Genomic DNA, 17047 nt, shown 5'->3' on the forward strand with positions numbered 1-17047 from the left:
TGACAGAAGACCTGGACAGTGGCGCTCAGTGGTAGATGGTGATCCTGTTGTTGATAAGCATCAACATTCAGCCAGTGGAAAAGATAATCAAGCTACAGTGTAACTGCCTTTTCCTTGCTTTTCCAAAAGTTTGAAGTTTGTCTTTCTTTCAGCTACCCTCAGTGACATTCCCAGGTCTTCCCAATGAAGACCGTATTCCCTTTCGAATGGCACTTCTTAGGAGTTAACCCCTTTTGCAGACCTGAACTGGTTTGACATCAATGAATTGCATCAAAGACAGAGAGATCTGCCCCCCACAGACCTCCTTCTTCCCTTTGGGTGCCCCCCCCCCAACAGCACTTTCTAAGGATCTTTTCCACCAACTATCTCACTTTATCTTCTGAGTAATTATTGTCTTTTCAGGCACCTGCTGAGAATTAAGGCACCATTTCAGTACAATCCCTTCTAATATGCCAGGGACAATAGAAGAGAATAACAATCTTGATTCACCTTGACCTGTCTGTCATCAGTCATGCTATGAATATCCACTTTAAGGTGATTAAGTAAGTTTAGGACACTGTTCTGTCTTCTCTCTCTGTACTGAAAAGCATTGTTGTGTTGCAATTAATAATGATTTTGGACTAGATTGAGCTTAGCCTCAGTGGCATGTGGCAGATGGCCATGTGGAGGACTACAGGGTCCTTGCTCTTTGGGGAAGTGAGTGGTACAAACCGGGCTGGGGAACATGTGCAGGGCTCTGGCCTGCCTCGTGGGATGTACATCCCTGCACCATGAGACAACCTCACCACAGCCCTCACTGCTGCTTTTTGCCCTCCTTAAGAAAGCCTCAGTGTTTTCCCCTTGCAAGTACCTGCCTCATTTTGTTAAATAAAACCAACTTTCAGAACCTTGCTCCTGCTACTGAAACTAGACCTTGCAGCATACAGGGTTCATAAATCATACACTAATGCTAAGTACCCTAGAAAATACCTGAGCAATGAATTTTAAGACAGCTTAAATATGACCTGTCATTTTATTTCAGTACAATGTTTTCTTCCATTTAATTATTATTTGAAGGTGAACTCGGTGCCTATTTAAGGAAATGCATATGTAGACATTTATGGTACCTCTCTCTCAGGCTATGGGACACATACAAAACAATAGCTTGACAAAGAATAGTGAGTAAAAGGTATATAAGGTAAAACTTTGCTATCATCAGCCCGCTTTCTCTGCTGACTTAGCAAGTGGGCTCTTTGGCAGCAAACTCATCTCAGAGCAAGGTACATCCTACCTGAAGTCCAACAGAGCCAAGGAGTCACATCCCTAGGCACAAGGGGCTGCTCGTGGGTCATCTCAGACTGAATCAATATTCTGGAGACACTATGTAAGTTTTTTCACATATTGGAAAGCCATCTGAAATACATCCTGCCAGGCTGCATAGCTGGAGCATCAGCTGGCGTGGAGACCAGAATGCTCAGCTTTGCTTTCCCCCTGTGAGGTTTTGAGAGATGGCTCCAATATCTTAAATTTATACAGGGAGCCATGGATTTATTTTTCCCTTTTATGTAAATATCTCACTCCCCTCACAGACAGTGACACACTAGTGAGCTGCAGAAATAGGATTACATACTGCAGGTCCCTCTCTCCCCCATCTCAGTTGCTTATTTACCAAACAACTCTTGTTAATCCTCTTTACTGTGTTTACTTCCCACTTCCCTCCAGTCTTACTGTCTTACTATTATTCAGGTGCTTGGAGATGTTAAACACCTCCAGAGCTGATTAAAATGAATCCACCCCCACTGATTGTTTTTGAATACGCAGTGATTTACACCAGATGAAGATTTGTTGGAGCTGCTGGCATTCACAGTGCATTTGCCCAAGTCCACAAACCATGTAATACTGAAATGACCCAGCTTCCTCCAGCCTGTGCTAGTTTATAAATTGTCCTTGGACCTCCTGCTTTTACTTCTTGGTGACAGTCTTCCAGGGAAAGAGAAAGAATGGCAGGTTTGTACAAACAGAGACATGGTAGAGAAATACCTGGAGGTATTCCAGATTTTGAACCAGTTATTCATCTGCTCTTGCTATGTGTTACAGAAATCACTGGTTGTGAGATCACTTTCTTTATCCACAAAATGAGCAGAAAAATACCACTGCTTACAGTGGGTCTGAGCCCTAACCGGTCATTAAGCCTGTCCTAGAAATCTACAAACATCACAGACTGATTGCTGCAGATGCTAAGTGCCAATCCTTAATTTTTTTCTAATGTATCATGGAAAAGTTTCTTAAGAGAAAATTTACATTTTTTAAAAAGTGGAAATACCTCTTGATCACCAAACCCAGAGAAAATAGCTGTTTCTACACTGCCAAACTGAGGGTGCTACCACCCTGTGTATAACCATGCTGCTGCACAACACAGTATCATGTGTCATCTCCTCTGGTGCTCGGTTTATGCAGCAGCACACATCTGTACCCAGTGTGGCAGTCATGCAGTGCCCAACACTGCAGACATCAGCATCACACATAGGAAATTCAGAGGCTGTTTTAAGAGCCTTCAAAGACTCATCCCATATGTACCTTCCCAAGAATTAACCTGTCCAGCAGGTCTCTGAGTATTAAAACTGATGGACACATTTTGGTATTAGTTCCCTCACAGACCAGAGAGGTCAAATCTATCCACTGGAATGCACTTCAGCATTACTTATGACTATTTCATAGTCAGAGAACCCGAGTATTTCCAGCAGAGATGCAGGGGTGGAGGTAGCAGCATGCTTGCTTGGTTCTGGTAGTCATTTTATACAAAGAAGCACCAATCCACCAGGTTGTATTTTAGCACAAAACCCTTAGTGTCTAAAATTGGTGATATGTTGAAGTTTTAGCTTTCATGAGGGAAAACAAGCCAACCCAGTAGAAAGAGTTTTTATACAGGTTGAATAAAAATACAGTTGAGTTATGATACCTGGAGGACAGTCACTCCTTCTCTTCCTGCTACAGAAAATGAGAGAGTTTGATTAGGTCTGGCCCTTTGAAACTAGTAAATGAGAATTTAACTTAAGCACAATAGATTTTTTTCTTTTACTTCAAATTTTATTCTTATGAAAGTGCGGGATTAACACAACAGATCCAAGCTCTGCAAATAAATCTCTGCCTGCACTTTCCCACTAAAACATTTAACTTTTGCTGCACCCTACAACCAGATGACTGCTGTTATTGCACTCTTCAGCATCTCTTCAGGGGAGGTGGGAGACAGGTTTGTCAGAGATGCTGCATTGACAGAGGTCCATATTGCAGGAGATGTGCAGGAACAAGGGTTCGGGAAGAAGATTGCAGAGGAGAGCTGGTGGGATGGGGGTGTGAGAAAGGACAGGGCAGAGCATGGTTATATAGCTGGAGACTGGGAACACACTGGAGGGACTCTTGGCTTCAGCATCACCCAGATTAATCCCCCTTACTCTTTCTCTAGCCATCACTACCTCTCAGCAAAAAATAGAGTGAAGGATTTCTCACACTAGCTAAATTCAGCTCAACAATATGTGGTAATATTCTGTGTCTAAGGCAGAGATGCTTCTCTTGTGAAGCACCTTATCTCCTTTCCCAGCATTTATCATCAGATATCATTTACAGTGGATCAAGGAACCTGAACTACTGGGGAATGCTGCCAGGCACTTTAGGGCATCCTTTTAGCACAGCTGTTTTAGAAAGGACTCATTGATGAAAAGAAATGCTCTAGTTACTCTGTAAAAATAAAATTAATAAGATTTTATTTTATAGCTGTCCATCCTACATCTGAGCAGTTTTCAGCTTAGTGTTAGCCAGTGGTGGGAATGTCAACAATAAGAAGATCTAAGAGGAATTTTCACTTTGCTCTGAGCCTAATGCCTGTTCAGGTGGCTGACTTGTATGTTAATATTCACACTGCTGACAAAAATTGGTGTCTTCATCAAGTATCACTATTATCCTTTGCCAACTTGAAGCATAAGACTATTGTCTTATGTGAACTCCCCAAACCTTTTCAAGGCAGCTCTAAATTTGTCTGTTTGTATTTCTTTTCTGTTCCTCCCATCTACCAGCACCACAGTAAATTTCAAGAGCAATTCCTCACTAGGCACAAGTTGCCCTGGAGAGTTACTGCTCCTGTAGGTATATTTTGCAGAAATCGTTCACAATTTGGCAGTAGGCAAAAAATACAATAGCTGGTTTTGAAATTAATACAACTTTCCACATAGAATTAGAGTTTTCACTGTGGTACCAATCCAATTGGACTCCAATTTCAGTCCTCCATAAATGATTTTTTAAAAGTGCCGTGGCTAGAGTGAAAGCTTTCCAGCTCCTCAAAGCTAATAAGCATTCATTTTAGCCAAACTAGAAAAGCAAAGATACTTATGTAAATTTAATAGGAAATTAAATACAGACTTCTGTCATCTCATTTGAATTCTCCCTTTTGGATGCTCTTGGATACACTATCCTTCCAATCCCACATAAATTTTTCAGACAGCCACAACGCATGTGCAACGCTACACCATTGAAATGTCCCTGCTGAAGCTCATAAAAAATCTTGCAATTGCTTTGCGTGCAGATAACATGTTTCATGAAAGGTATTTTCAGTTATTTTCTTTTTTTTTTTTCCTCCCCCCTCAAATGTCCGTCAAAAAAATCACAAAGTTGAAGAAACCATCATTTAATTCAAGCTGTGATTCAGAGGTCACTGCAGTATCTCATGAGCGTTATGGACTGTGTATTGCATTCTGTACTCCAGGCTGGGCCACCCAGCCGTACTAACAGCTTGTGCCCAAGAGCCCCACATGTAAAACAGTGACAGTGCAAAGCCACAAGCGTGGGATGTTGTCAGAGCTGTATTGAAACCAATGGAGGAAAAAAGAAGCTCCAATCATCTCGGCTTCCCACAAGTTACTTTATTCTCTATGTTGACGCTTTGGACTTGCAGTTGGAGCCTTCACACAAAAATGTTCAAGTTTTGACTTCTTCCACCAGAAATATGAAATATTATTTAGGTGAAAAAATTCTTCCCACTTCTATTTTTCTATGTAACTGAAGCCAATACTCTCTAGCTACCAGAGGCCTATGCAAGCACATCTATTGCAAAACCAGTGAGCTGAAACGGTTGCTACACACCGTGTTGTATGTAGGCTTCACATAGGCTTTATGTTCAAAGAGACAGGTTTTGATTTTGATTCTGTAGATGATAATTTTGAAGCAAGAATAAATTAGAAGTAGTCTCCAAATGAAAACCTACACAAATTACCCTAGAGTTTGAGTTAACAGACCTCACGTGAATTTGAAATACTACACTCAGGATGGTCCTGGGCCAAAAATCTCACATCCCACATGTAATTTCTGAATACTACCAGGAGCGGACAGGACAGTGTTACCTACATCTGCGCTCGACCAAGCCAAAGTTATTGGCATTCCCCAGCAAACCACCACAATTTGACTTCAGGGAAGTTCTTATCAATCTGAGCATTGTGGCTCTATCCCATTTCTAGTTTTAATCCTCCTCATGCATTGAACGTCACCCTTTACACAGGCAGGATATGGTACATAAAATTAACTTCCAATGAAAACACACATTGACTACAGGATGCATTTGGCCTTTAGGATGCCTTTAAACAAAACAAGGTGTCAGCCACGTCTGGGGTCAACCTTTGCGGGGTTGCATTGCCCTAAGCACAGTAAGAGCATCTGGAGTCTTACCTTTTTATGGCTTTGTAGCAAATGATGACAACTATGAAGAGGAACACTAGTGTGGCGCAGCATACTGCAATGATAATAACCAGGCCTGGCCACCAGGTCTCTTCAGTGGGACAAAACGTAGACTTGGGAGCTGTAAACAGAGTGTGGAAAAATATATGAGTTCTCCCAAATGAACAGTGTGTAATCAGATACGCTTCAGTCACCCATGCAATAGCACTATGCCAGGGCCACAGATACATGCAAAGAGGTTATTTCACATTTAGGACCCATTTTTTTCCCAAGCAACTCCTCTGTTTGGTACTAGATATTTCTTGTCACAGTCCCCAGACGACCAAGTTCTCTGTGTCTGTGTGGTCCACAACACAGTGCTCAGCGTGAAGGAGAAAGGCTGAGTTCTGCTACCTGTGAGAGACCTCTTCTTCCTCTGCATTTGCCATCTCCTGCTGCATCAGATTTAGAGAGAGTTGTTGTGCTGATAAGGGTAGACTTTCAAACCCCATTAGGGGAGCCGCAGCAGAGCCTACCAATCAGTACTGCAGCTGCTACCACTGTAACCTTGGAGCATGGAAGGGGAATTTGTTTTAAAAGAACAGGAATTTTATTACATTTATTAATTGCTTTTAGAGGACTATAGCTGACAAGCTTTTTTCCCGTTACATTGCCTTTGAATTTTAAGTCCAATAGTTAAGAAATACTAACATTAAGAAATGTTACCTCATGAAAATATTAGCAATTATTGTTACATTTTCCTTATTCGATTTAGGGCTAGAGTTGTCTATGTAAGTACCCCTCAAAGCAAGCAATATTTTGCATCAGAAGGAATACTGGTGGCATTTAGTTAAAATATTTTCCTTCAGGGCAATATTCTTTTCCTCATGCTTTCAGAAGACACTTAGAAGTATGGTGAGCAACAGACAATGCCATGAGCAGTACCAGTGTACTGTAGGGGGAAGAGACCACTAACACCGTGCGCACAACCAAATAAACTCCATGAGAATGTGGGTCACCTTAAATGAGGTTTAGTAATGAATCTATCAATGGGACTGTCTAAATCTACATGTTCAGTTAAGTAGGGGAGAGAACAGAATACAGCTAAAGCCTTTTTTTTTTTGTCCAATTATTTCATCTGATACATCCTATATTCTGAACTTCCTGTTACACACATCACAAATAGCTGCACTAGTTAAAATAAGTCATCACACCTGCATCTCTTATTGTGATTTGACATCTCCTGTGTCTCCTGTGATTCATCAGGAAAAGACATACACATACTCTTAGGTTAAGACTCATTAGGTTAAATCCTGAAGTACACAATTACTGGGAAAATTTTTTCCATTTGCGTGATCTACAGAAGAATTGCCAACATTCATGCCCACAAATCTGCAGGAAAACCTTAGAAAAAGGCTAGGTAAGGAACTGTGAGAAACAATCAAAATAATAAAGCAAACAGCTTGGTAATTTATAGGCAGTTCAGCGTTTGGTGCCACATAAGAGGTCCTATCTTTCTCACACACATCAGCCTTCAACACATGCTATCACTGTGATCATACTTGTCTAGAAATATTGCCTTCAATTTATTGTACATATATTGACTGTGAAGCTGGGGGTTTTGTGGTTGTTTGATTTTTTAAAAAAAAAAATTTTGGGGGGGTGGGGGTGGTGTATCTTACAAAAGAGAAAAATAAAGCTGACAAGTGATTTGAAGAACTAGTGGGTCCTGGCTCCTCTTTTGACAATGTGTCCACTCCCAGACTATCTCAGCAACAGAATTTCTTTATTACTATGTCAGCTGCAGAAGTCAGTTTTCAGTGGATGATGAAACTGTTGATTGTGTTGTGATAAAGCTAACATTTTTAATATTCTCTGAAAGTTTTCAATATTGTTATTTTCTAGGATTCCAGAAGTTATTCCAAAGAGGATAAAATGTATACATGAAGGACAGGCAGTCTCAGGTCCAACTCTACCCTCCTGGTGCTGTCCCAGCAAACAAAAGGTCTCAGTGAAATCAAAGGGAACACATCCATCAGCAGATGCCATGTAAAATTAGATGAGATCATAAAAAATAGGACAAGTATGGCTATCCTTATCTAGTCCTTGTTCTTCCTCAAAGGCAGGATCAGCCAAACTAGTCATAAAGCAGAATGAGATGGTGAGATTGGGCTGCTCCTCAGCACAACAAATAGGACTGACAAATGACAGGGAGAGGGTACAAAGCAAGGCTTATCACATGCCTGTGCACCATTGCTTCTTGATGGTTTATCACAGTATTTTTACACGGAGAATAAACAGATACATGTGGGATTGAATAGTGAATATGACTCCTGACAGCCTACGTGTAGCTATTAATGACAGGATAATAAGAACTGCTGATGTGGAAGTGACCCCTAATCCATCTGGCTCAGTTCCCTTCCCCACCGGTCCAGACCAGGCACTCAGAAAAATGCACAAGAAATCACACTACAAGCTATCAAAACATGTTTCTTAGTGGCTGGTGGGTTTACATCACTTTAAAAATTATTTTCTATTTCTACCCCTTATTATTCCAGTGCTAGGTAGTCTTGTTTTCCTTAGAAATACCTGCTCTTTTCCCAATAAGCTCTTGGTTGCGTGCTTTTTCTGCCTCTACGGGTACACATTCACATAGCCCTCATTACTGTGGCATTTCTACATCCTTAATGCATTTCTACTCACAATTGTCCTCTGAGGAAGAGCAGAACTGCTTTTAATCCTCTTGCACTGATGCGAAGCCCAAGCCTGGCCCACATGGATGCCTCTGTGTGCAGCTGGGAATTTCCTGAAGAGCCAGAAAGGTGCCTGGGAAACACCACGTCCTCAGAGATGTGCCTCTTAGCAAGTCCCACACTGAGCTCTTGATGTTAGGAAGGCTTTCATGTCTCTCTCCTCTTATACCGGGGCTCATAACTCTACTCCCTGGGGCAGCCCAGGGCTGGAGAGACTCCCCACCCTGTCCCAGACCCCAGCTCATTGCCCACAGTGTAGAAAAAACAGGTTGCACCTGGGAGGGGCTAAGCCCACATGTGTCATGCCCTCAATGATCAGAAATTATCCTGGGGTGAGGACACCTGCACCCCACTCTTGCAGCTGTGCCACTTTGCATGGAATAGCAATGCATTTCTTGGGTACTCTCTGAAGGAGTGAAGACATGGGTCCAAACCCCTCCTCTAAGGACACAGTGAAATTATTACAAAAAAGACTGAGCAGAAGATGTCCCACGTTACCTGTAACAATGACAATGTCCCAATTGTTTCATCGTCTTACAAAACCTTTGATGAAATGTAGGAAAATAGTTCTCATGATCACCTCCTGCTTTGTACCACCTCTTTCAAATTGATATAAACCCCCAGCAGGTGTATGGTTTCAGAACCAAATTCTGCCCTTTCCCTTGTCTTGTTAAGAAACAATGAGCTGTGCACTGCTGTCATTTGCAGTGGTGTATATGGGGAGTAGAGGACATCCTTGGGCACAGGGAGTCCCTTTGTCATCACCACGAGACTACCGAGCTTCAGCTGCTCACAGTGTGATAGTGTCCTGGTTTGACTCATGGGTGGCTGCTCTTCACTGGTCCCAAAATTAGCTGAATGGAGAAAGTGGTTTTCACAGTGCAAAACTCGAGGAAAATACGCTTTTTCTCCTAAGCCCTGAAGCATCATTCTGCACGTTGAACACATTGTCGGTGGAAAGTGGTAGGAAAGTGATGATGTTTTAAAGAAGATAAGCAGGTGAGCTAAGCAATCACAGCCTGTCATACTGACAGAAATTCTGCCCAAACAATGAAGATCTCATTCAATTAATAAAATATTAAAATGAATAATTGATGCTAAACAGCATAGGTTTAGGAAAATACATCTTGTTAAAGTAACTAGATATTTTCTGAGGAGCTTACAGGTTTGCTAAATAGATGCATTAGTGCTGGTGTGATAGCTTTAGACTTTGGTAGGACATTTCACTTAATTCCATGTGATTCAGTGTGGCACACATCAATTGAGTTAAAAGCCAGAGAACTGGTGTGTCTGAAAATCTAACTATAAAAGGAAAGTCACTGCTGAGAGAATGTGGTTTATTAACAGTTACTCCTCTTTTCCCCCAAAACCAGGCTGATGGATAGGGGTAGAGTTTGTAAATGATGCTGGAATGTACTTCAAGTGGATGCTAAGCATATTTAGATTAGAAGTAGGGTAATTATTGTCATTATACGGTAATTATTTATTACAATAGTCTATCAGCTCTGGTAAAGTATTTCACTGAAAAATTTAGTTTAATGTAAAGTCTTGATTTTTCCTAAAAGATGCCTAAATTCAGCTAAAGAGACTGGACTCGGAATAAGAAATAAGTAAAGAAAATGCTCTGTCCCTGGGAAGGCCACATGAGCACAATCCCTTTTTTCTCTTGGCCTTACAATTTATAAAGTACAAATGTTGGTTAGGTTTACTTTTAGAGGGCAAACACCTCCTGTTCCCCAGAGCACCAGGCCTAAATAAACACAATGAATAAACAGACCCATTTCAGACCTGCAGTGGGTGGCTGGATCCGACTTACTGAAAACAAATTCATGGAAAAGTACTTTTAGAACAAAGGCATCTTGCAAACTATTTCAGCACCACAAAAGCCTTACACACTTGCTTTCTTTGACTAAATTTGTTTTGAAGGCTCAGCATAAAGACAAGAGCTCCAGTTCTAATGTTAGCAGATCTCTGTACACACACGGCTCTAGCCAGAAATGTGCATACCAGGAACGATTAGCTCAGCTACAGAGGGTTTCCCTCAATGTCCAGGCACAAAAATAGAGGTTGTGCCACTAGAAAAGAAGTTTCCGTAAAATTACAAAGTAGTCTCTAATTTCTTTTTAGCAAATCTCAGAGTGGGTCATGCTCAAAATTGCCCTGAGCTACCAAAACCAAAAAACCAGTGATGAAGCTGTTTTAATCTTCTGGATTAAGCATTACATAATTTTGTGTGTGTTATAAAAGTGACACATGCTTGTACTGTCTGTGACAGAATATAGAAGCAGGACTTGAAATCCTTGGATACACCCTCAGGTTATCTTTAGTGGTCACAGCTATACTTTATGAAGCTCAAATTTCAGAAATCTAGTACTCTCGTCATTTATTTTGATTAGGGTTATTACTTTCCATTGCAATATGGGTTGTAGGCTGATTGCTGTTTTCATGGGAATGCCGGGACATTAGAAACTAACACCATGAAGTCTGTCAGGACAGAGTAAGTGCTCCATTGTGGCGGTTACGCTGGGCTGAGCTGGTGCCTCTGCACAGCCCTCAGCAGCGATGTGGAAGCACAGAGCCTGCATGAGGGCATGTCTTTCCACCAGCTCTTGCCCATCAGACAGCCCAACAAAGCAAAACAAAATAAAGCAAAACAAAATAAAGCAAAATAAAGCAAAATAAAGCAAAACAAAGCAAAACAAAGCAAAATAAAGCAAAACAAAATAAAGCAAAACAAAGCAAAACAAAACAAAATAAAGCAAAACAAAGCAAAACAAAGCAAAACAAAACAAAATAAAGCAAAACAAAGCAAAACAAAATAAAGCAAAACAAAGCAAAGCAAAATAAAGCAAACCAAAACAGAACAAAATGAAACAAACCCAACCTAACCCAAACCATACACAGGGCTGAGCTGGCAAATAGCTAAGGGAGGCAGTGACCTGTGCTCCCATGTGCAGTCCCAGGGGAAGTGTCTCTGGCCAAGCTCTGAGTGTGTCAATCCACTTACAGGCTCAGTCCCAAGCAGCTGGTGAGTGTGCACTGATGGGACATGGAAGGGTGACAGTGACCCCGCTCATATCTCTACAATAACAGTAACTTCATGCCTAAAAAAGGAAGGGTGTTTTCAAGACAAATCAAAAGTGATTATTGATTTTCCTCCTACTTTTATTCCAGTTCTTGCAGAAAGGTCGATTGCTGGCGTAATCATCTTTATGAGACATCTGCCTGTTTTTAATATTGTACACTCGCAACAGGTTAAAACCTGCTGCCTCTGCGCCTGCAGCACTCCTCTTGCTATTGTAGGGCTGCCTGAAGCAGCCATGAACTTTTAATTAGCATGCTAGGAAGTGAGATAGGATTTTATTTTGAAGGCAGGCTCATATTCTAAAGGCTTTAAGTATTTCATCAGTCTTGGTTGAAACTTAGAAGGAACTGGAGATGTAGGCAATGTGTTTCTAGCAACCTCTCTGTATGTCACATACTTTAGAGACCTGTTGAACTGCTGGACAAGGCAGGGTTTGAGGTGCTACTCTCATCTTCACCCTTATTTGCCTTCTTATTTTGATATATTCACATAATTTTCACATTGGCATCTCCATTTGTAAGACAGAAAGAAGCCACAACCATTATCACACTGGGATGCAGGAACAGCCCCAGAAAACGCAGAAAGGTTTCCCCAGAAAACGCAGAAAGGTTTAGATGTGATTTCAGATGTGAAGTATATGAAAAGACTCCCAGGAAGCTCCATGCCCAGTTAAACAAGGAGAGGGGTTTTGATCCTGTTAGAGTTTGGATATCTTCACATCAAGGTGCCTCACCCAGCCCCCTGAGGAACAGAGGAGTTCATTGAATCCCCTGATTGATGTGACATCACTTGGGTTCTGGGAGGAGAAACCCAACAGAGGAGCAGCTACACACACAGACACGGAGGCTCAGACAGACACTTATTCTATACGCGTTGTGTTGTGTAAAAGATGAGAAACAGGAGAGCCTCCATTACATACATGCCCACATCTTTTTTGAGAAAGCCGATTTCAGTGCTGAGCCTGAGGTGTCTTGCGTACTTTCACGCAAGGCCTTTCACTCCCTCCGGCAGTGTAAATTCACCCCAAAGTGAGTGCTGATTAACTCAATGGTACCTCAGAATGAAGCCTTAGTCAGCTAATATAAAAGGGCCAAGAGCTCAAGTGATGTAAACTAGTACAAGTCCACGCAGCCGTGAGACTGGTGCCAGCTGAGGACCTTGTCCCAGCACCTGCCAAATTTTGCCAAAGGTCAGGAGCTCACTCCCCAGAGCCCTGGGGGCTGGGGGCTCTCCAGACTCTGGTTTCACTACAGAGAGAGATCTGTGAGTCAGTCTCAGCTCAAGCATCCCCTCTGTTTGCTGTATTTTGTCACGTAGGAACTGCTACAGATGTTTGGATAATCTGTGCGGTAGGAACACACTGTGTGTACCCAGGGCTGCTAACAGTAAGAGGCAGCCAGCATGGAAAAAGAAAGCCTTTAGAAGAGCCCTCTAATGAAGTTTGTGGTACTGCTAGACCTTGATGCAAATATAGGTCTTCAGCTGTTATTCTAAAAGGCATTTCAGGAACAGGTAAAGGATGTGCTCCCTTTGAACCATATCTATCAACACTCTTGGGTTTGAGGGGAAAATTTCCTGGGAGGACGGGGCAGAGGAAGCTGACCAGGAGATGGGGGGGCCTTGGCACCTCCCCTGGGGGCAGAAAGCCATGCATGCATGCATGTGTGCCATGCATATATGCGTGCCATGCAGTGGCTCCTCCACTTGCCCCAGCCTCACGCTTGCCCTGACACACAGGTTGAACAACACCGTGGACCCCTGAGGAACACCACTTGTCACTGGTCTCCACTTGAACATTGAGCTGTTGACTGGAACTCTTTGAGTGCAACCATCCAGCCAATTCCTTATCCACCAAGAGGTCCACCCATTAAATCCACATCTCTCCAGTTTCTCCTGTTCCAGTCCACGAACTTCACCGGACTGCCACAGTTTCTCGAATATGATGTATAGTGGGTTAGCCATTTTACCCGCCAGTTCCTTCAGGACCTGCGGATATGAATGGATGCACTTTGCTCTCTCCTGGGCAGGTCCAAAAATCACCTCATCAACCTCCCTTCACAGTTGTTGTCTGCCGACAACACACCTGGCCATGCTTGAACTGCTGAAGGGGAGATGGAGGAGCACATCACACCAAATGCCAAAGGCAATTCTGGTATCAACAGAAGCCCCAGGGGCTGGGTCAGCCCCTGCTCCCTGACTAGCTGGACGTGGCCTTAGAGACAGCCTGTGAAAGCCACAGTCCTCCTCTGCACTGCCTCCAGGATGCACAGGGAATGCGGAGCAAAGGCTGTGAGCAGACTCAGGAGGGGAAGGTAAAGCCATGCCCAGATTTCAGCTAATGGTGGATCCAAGACAGGAGGAGGCTGAACAGGTCCAGCCTCAACCACATGAGCTGGTGGTGGCATGAGGTGCTGTTGCCAGTGGCATGTACCTACAATTAAACCCTGAAGAAAGATAAACTGGATTTGGCCACAGCTGCAATGGGGCAACTTCTTTGCCCTATGGTAAGCCATGGTCATAACCAAACCCATCCAGCTGCTTGCCAGAGGCATTTGGGCACAGACTGCCCCCCTCCTGGTATCCCAGTGGCAGCTACAATCTTGCCCCCTGAGAGATATGAAATGATGTAGAGGAGATACTGGGAGCAGACCACCTTAGAGGAGCAAGACAGTGTCATGTGCACTGCCATATGCTTGCACATATTTGCCCGGAGAAATCGTAGATGTCCCATTCTTGGAAGTGTTCAAGGCTAGCTCGGATGGGGCTTTGAGCAACCTGATCTCTGCCCATGGCAGGGGGGTTTGACTAGATGAGCTTTAAATGTCCCTTCTGACCCAAATAATTCTGTGATTCGATGATGTTTAAATGTCCAGCATGGAGGTGCTTTGGCATTGCAGCTTCTGAGTGCAATGGTTGGGACGTGGTCCCAGCTCTGATGCTGCTTTGTCCTTGCTTCTTCCTGAGAAGCAGAAACAAAGTAAGCTCCTCAGGAGAGCACCAAACACTGAAGTAGTGTTGAGTGCATTAAATCCAGCAAATGCAATAAAATACGAGATTCCCAGAGCACCGTGGCTTCCCAGGGCTGTTCTGCTCAAAGTGATGGACACACTGTTACCAGTTTAGAGCATTGGGTGGAAAGAGGGCACAGGATGGGTAGCACAGAAAGCCAGATCTATTAACAGCCATCATTAACTCGAGGGACCGGGCCAATGCAGCAGGAATGTAAAGCAGGAATGGATGACAGCTCCAGTAACAGATGAAGTCCACTGGGGGCAACTTCATCTCCAGTAAATCCGAACATGATGGAAAGGATTTGGATTATCACAGTCCCCAAAGAGCAGTGACCCAGAAAGCTGCTCTGCTGGACCTGTTCCCTGAGATCCTGCCACAGAGAACAGGCAGAGGAGGAAGACTCTGCCCAGCAAGGAAAGACCAAAGAACTGCTTTAGACCAGCAATACTCTACCCCACCACCCTCACCTCTGGCACATGGCTGTAACTGTACATGATGTGCAATAGACTGGCTTAAAGAAAATAAGGATCATCTAATTTTGGAGCAAAATTTTGTCTAGAAAAAAAATCTATGTTGTATTTTTTCATTTTTTTATTTCCTTATAGCTCTGTGCCCTCCTCCCTGTTGCTTGTAAACTTCGGGCTATTTCCAGAGCGCCATGAGCTAGTCAGGTAAGCAACTACTACCAGGCAATAGCGGTGTGCTCAGCAGAAAGCCTGTCCTGATTTACTGCCTCCCCAGAGTAGCTAGGTTAAATAATACTGGTGGAAATCAGCTATTCCTATAGCAGATGATACTTCTGTTTATCCACATTATGTTGCAGACAAGTTTATATCATGCAGCTGCTCTGTGCATATGTTCTTACTACACTTTTAAGGGGGATACTGCAATCACAACGCAGTGGGAACTTCTGCTATAATAAAAACATGTGTGGGATGATGCTGGAGAAACTCCCTCCTCTGCAGCTTCTACACTGTAGACGTTGTTATTCTACACTCTCGGTTCCCTCATCTCCTTAGTTTTCTCCCCCTTTCTAAAAATACTTGCCTTCTGAAACAAGAAACACGCTCAGTTTTGTGCTTAGTTTTGAAGACCAGAGTTTGCAGGAGGTGGAGGAAAGGAGCAGTTCTGCAGGAGTTTACTGAAGGTCACGGGCAATAGAGGAGTTTGTAGCTCATCGCAAAAAATAGGACTGGAGATGCTGGTAAAAAAACCTGAGCCTGGATACAGCCAGTGAAAAAGAGAGGAGCTGGGTGGGGGAGTTTTAAGTGTGGCGCTCAAGATCTAAGCTTTAGAGGTTGTATGCATTTAGGTTTGGGTTTTGCCGTGGATTTCACTAAAGCCCCATGTTGCTGTGCTGTTCTTGGTAGGTCTCGTGCAGCTGCTTTTCCCTGGCAGATTTGAGAGTCCTTTAGAAAATGAATATATCCTTAGAACCAAAATAAAAATAACAGCAGATGAAAGTATTGGTCTCCCAGGCATAAGTGAAGCACATCGTGAGGAAGCAGTTTGTGCAAAGTCACCGCAACTCAGTGAAAAAGCCAGTAAACAAAATGTCTTTTGACTCCTGGCCAGTCCTACCCTCTGGATCGTGTTGCCTCCTCCTTGGGAGTAGATGCAAACACTGGCTTTGGCTGTAACTACATTACAGGGGTGGAAGCAGCAAACTCCCTTGCTGACCTCCCGGGCAGGCGATAGATCCCTGCCCCAAGCCAGCATGCCGATGCCAAGCCCAGGAGCTCTGTGCAGCTGATACCTATGGACAGAAATGAGGTGGGATCCCATAAGGTGCCTGGGAAGTGTTGATGCTAAGCTTGTGGGATAACTTGTCTTAACATCGCACGGCTGCAGACGAAAGCTAGCATTTCAGTTCAGAGTCCTACCTGCTTATGAAAGGACAGCGATGCATACAACAGAGCAGTCAAAGGACTATCAAAAAAAGTAGGGAGGGGAAGTCTGTGCTCCAAATGATTGGCAGGCTGGGCGCCAGATCTGCCAGCTTTAATTCTATTAGGCTGTTGGTGAACCTGATGGGACCTGCCAGAACTGAGGTATGACCCCACAAAAAGGAGCAAAACATGGTTTCAGCCGCCAAGGTCTTTTGGAGGAGAGTGGGGTTAGCAAGCGCAGAGGGAGAGTCTGTTCTCTAAAGCATGATCTGGAGAAGCGGTAGCATTTAAAGGCCTTGTGGAAAAAAGGCTTTTAAGGAGATTACATCATACCTGGTTTCTGTGTTAACACTTAGCTCTGGCATTTATCTTTACAATGGATGCTCACGTCAGCCACTGCCCTCTGATCTGACTTTATCACATGCTTTTCTAACCAGCAGTCTCCCAGTGAGATGCCATTTCTCCCTCGCCATCTGATTCTCTCTCAGCAAAAATGACTGAATTGTTTTTATCCCAATTAACTCACACGCTATCGGTTTATGTCCTGAGCAAATGAGAATTGAAGCCTGTGCCTTGCAAGGCAGCCTCCTCCTTGCAGCAACACGGTCATTCTGGAGAGCCTTGTGGGC

General features: G+C 43.3%; 1 protein-coding gene across 2 annotated transcripts in view; it reads right to left on the bottom strand.

The window, feature by feature from the left end:
* Window positions 1–17047, bottom strand: part of PRIMA1 (proline rich membrane anchor 1) — a 54414-nt gene that overhangs the window by 18235 nt on the left and 19132 nt on the right. For both annotated transcript variants that reach the window (XM_056346935.1, XM_056346933.1), the window contains exon 3: window positions 5692–5821. In XM_056346935.1, the coding sequence (XP_056202910.1) occupies window positions 5692–5821 (130 nt within the window). The remainder of the gene's footprint in view (window positions 1–5691; window positions 5822–17047) is intronic.

Source organism: Falco biarmicus, chromosome 7, assembly GCF_023638135.1.
Source record: "Falco biarmicus isolate bFalBia1 chromosome 7, bFalBia1.pri, whole genome shotgun sequence".
NCBI lineage: Eukaryota > Metazoa > Chordata > Aves > Falconiformes > Falconidae > Falco > Falco biarmicus.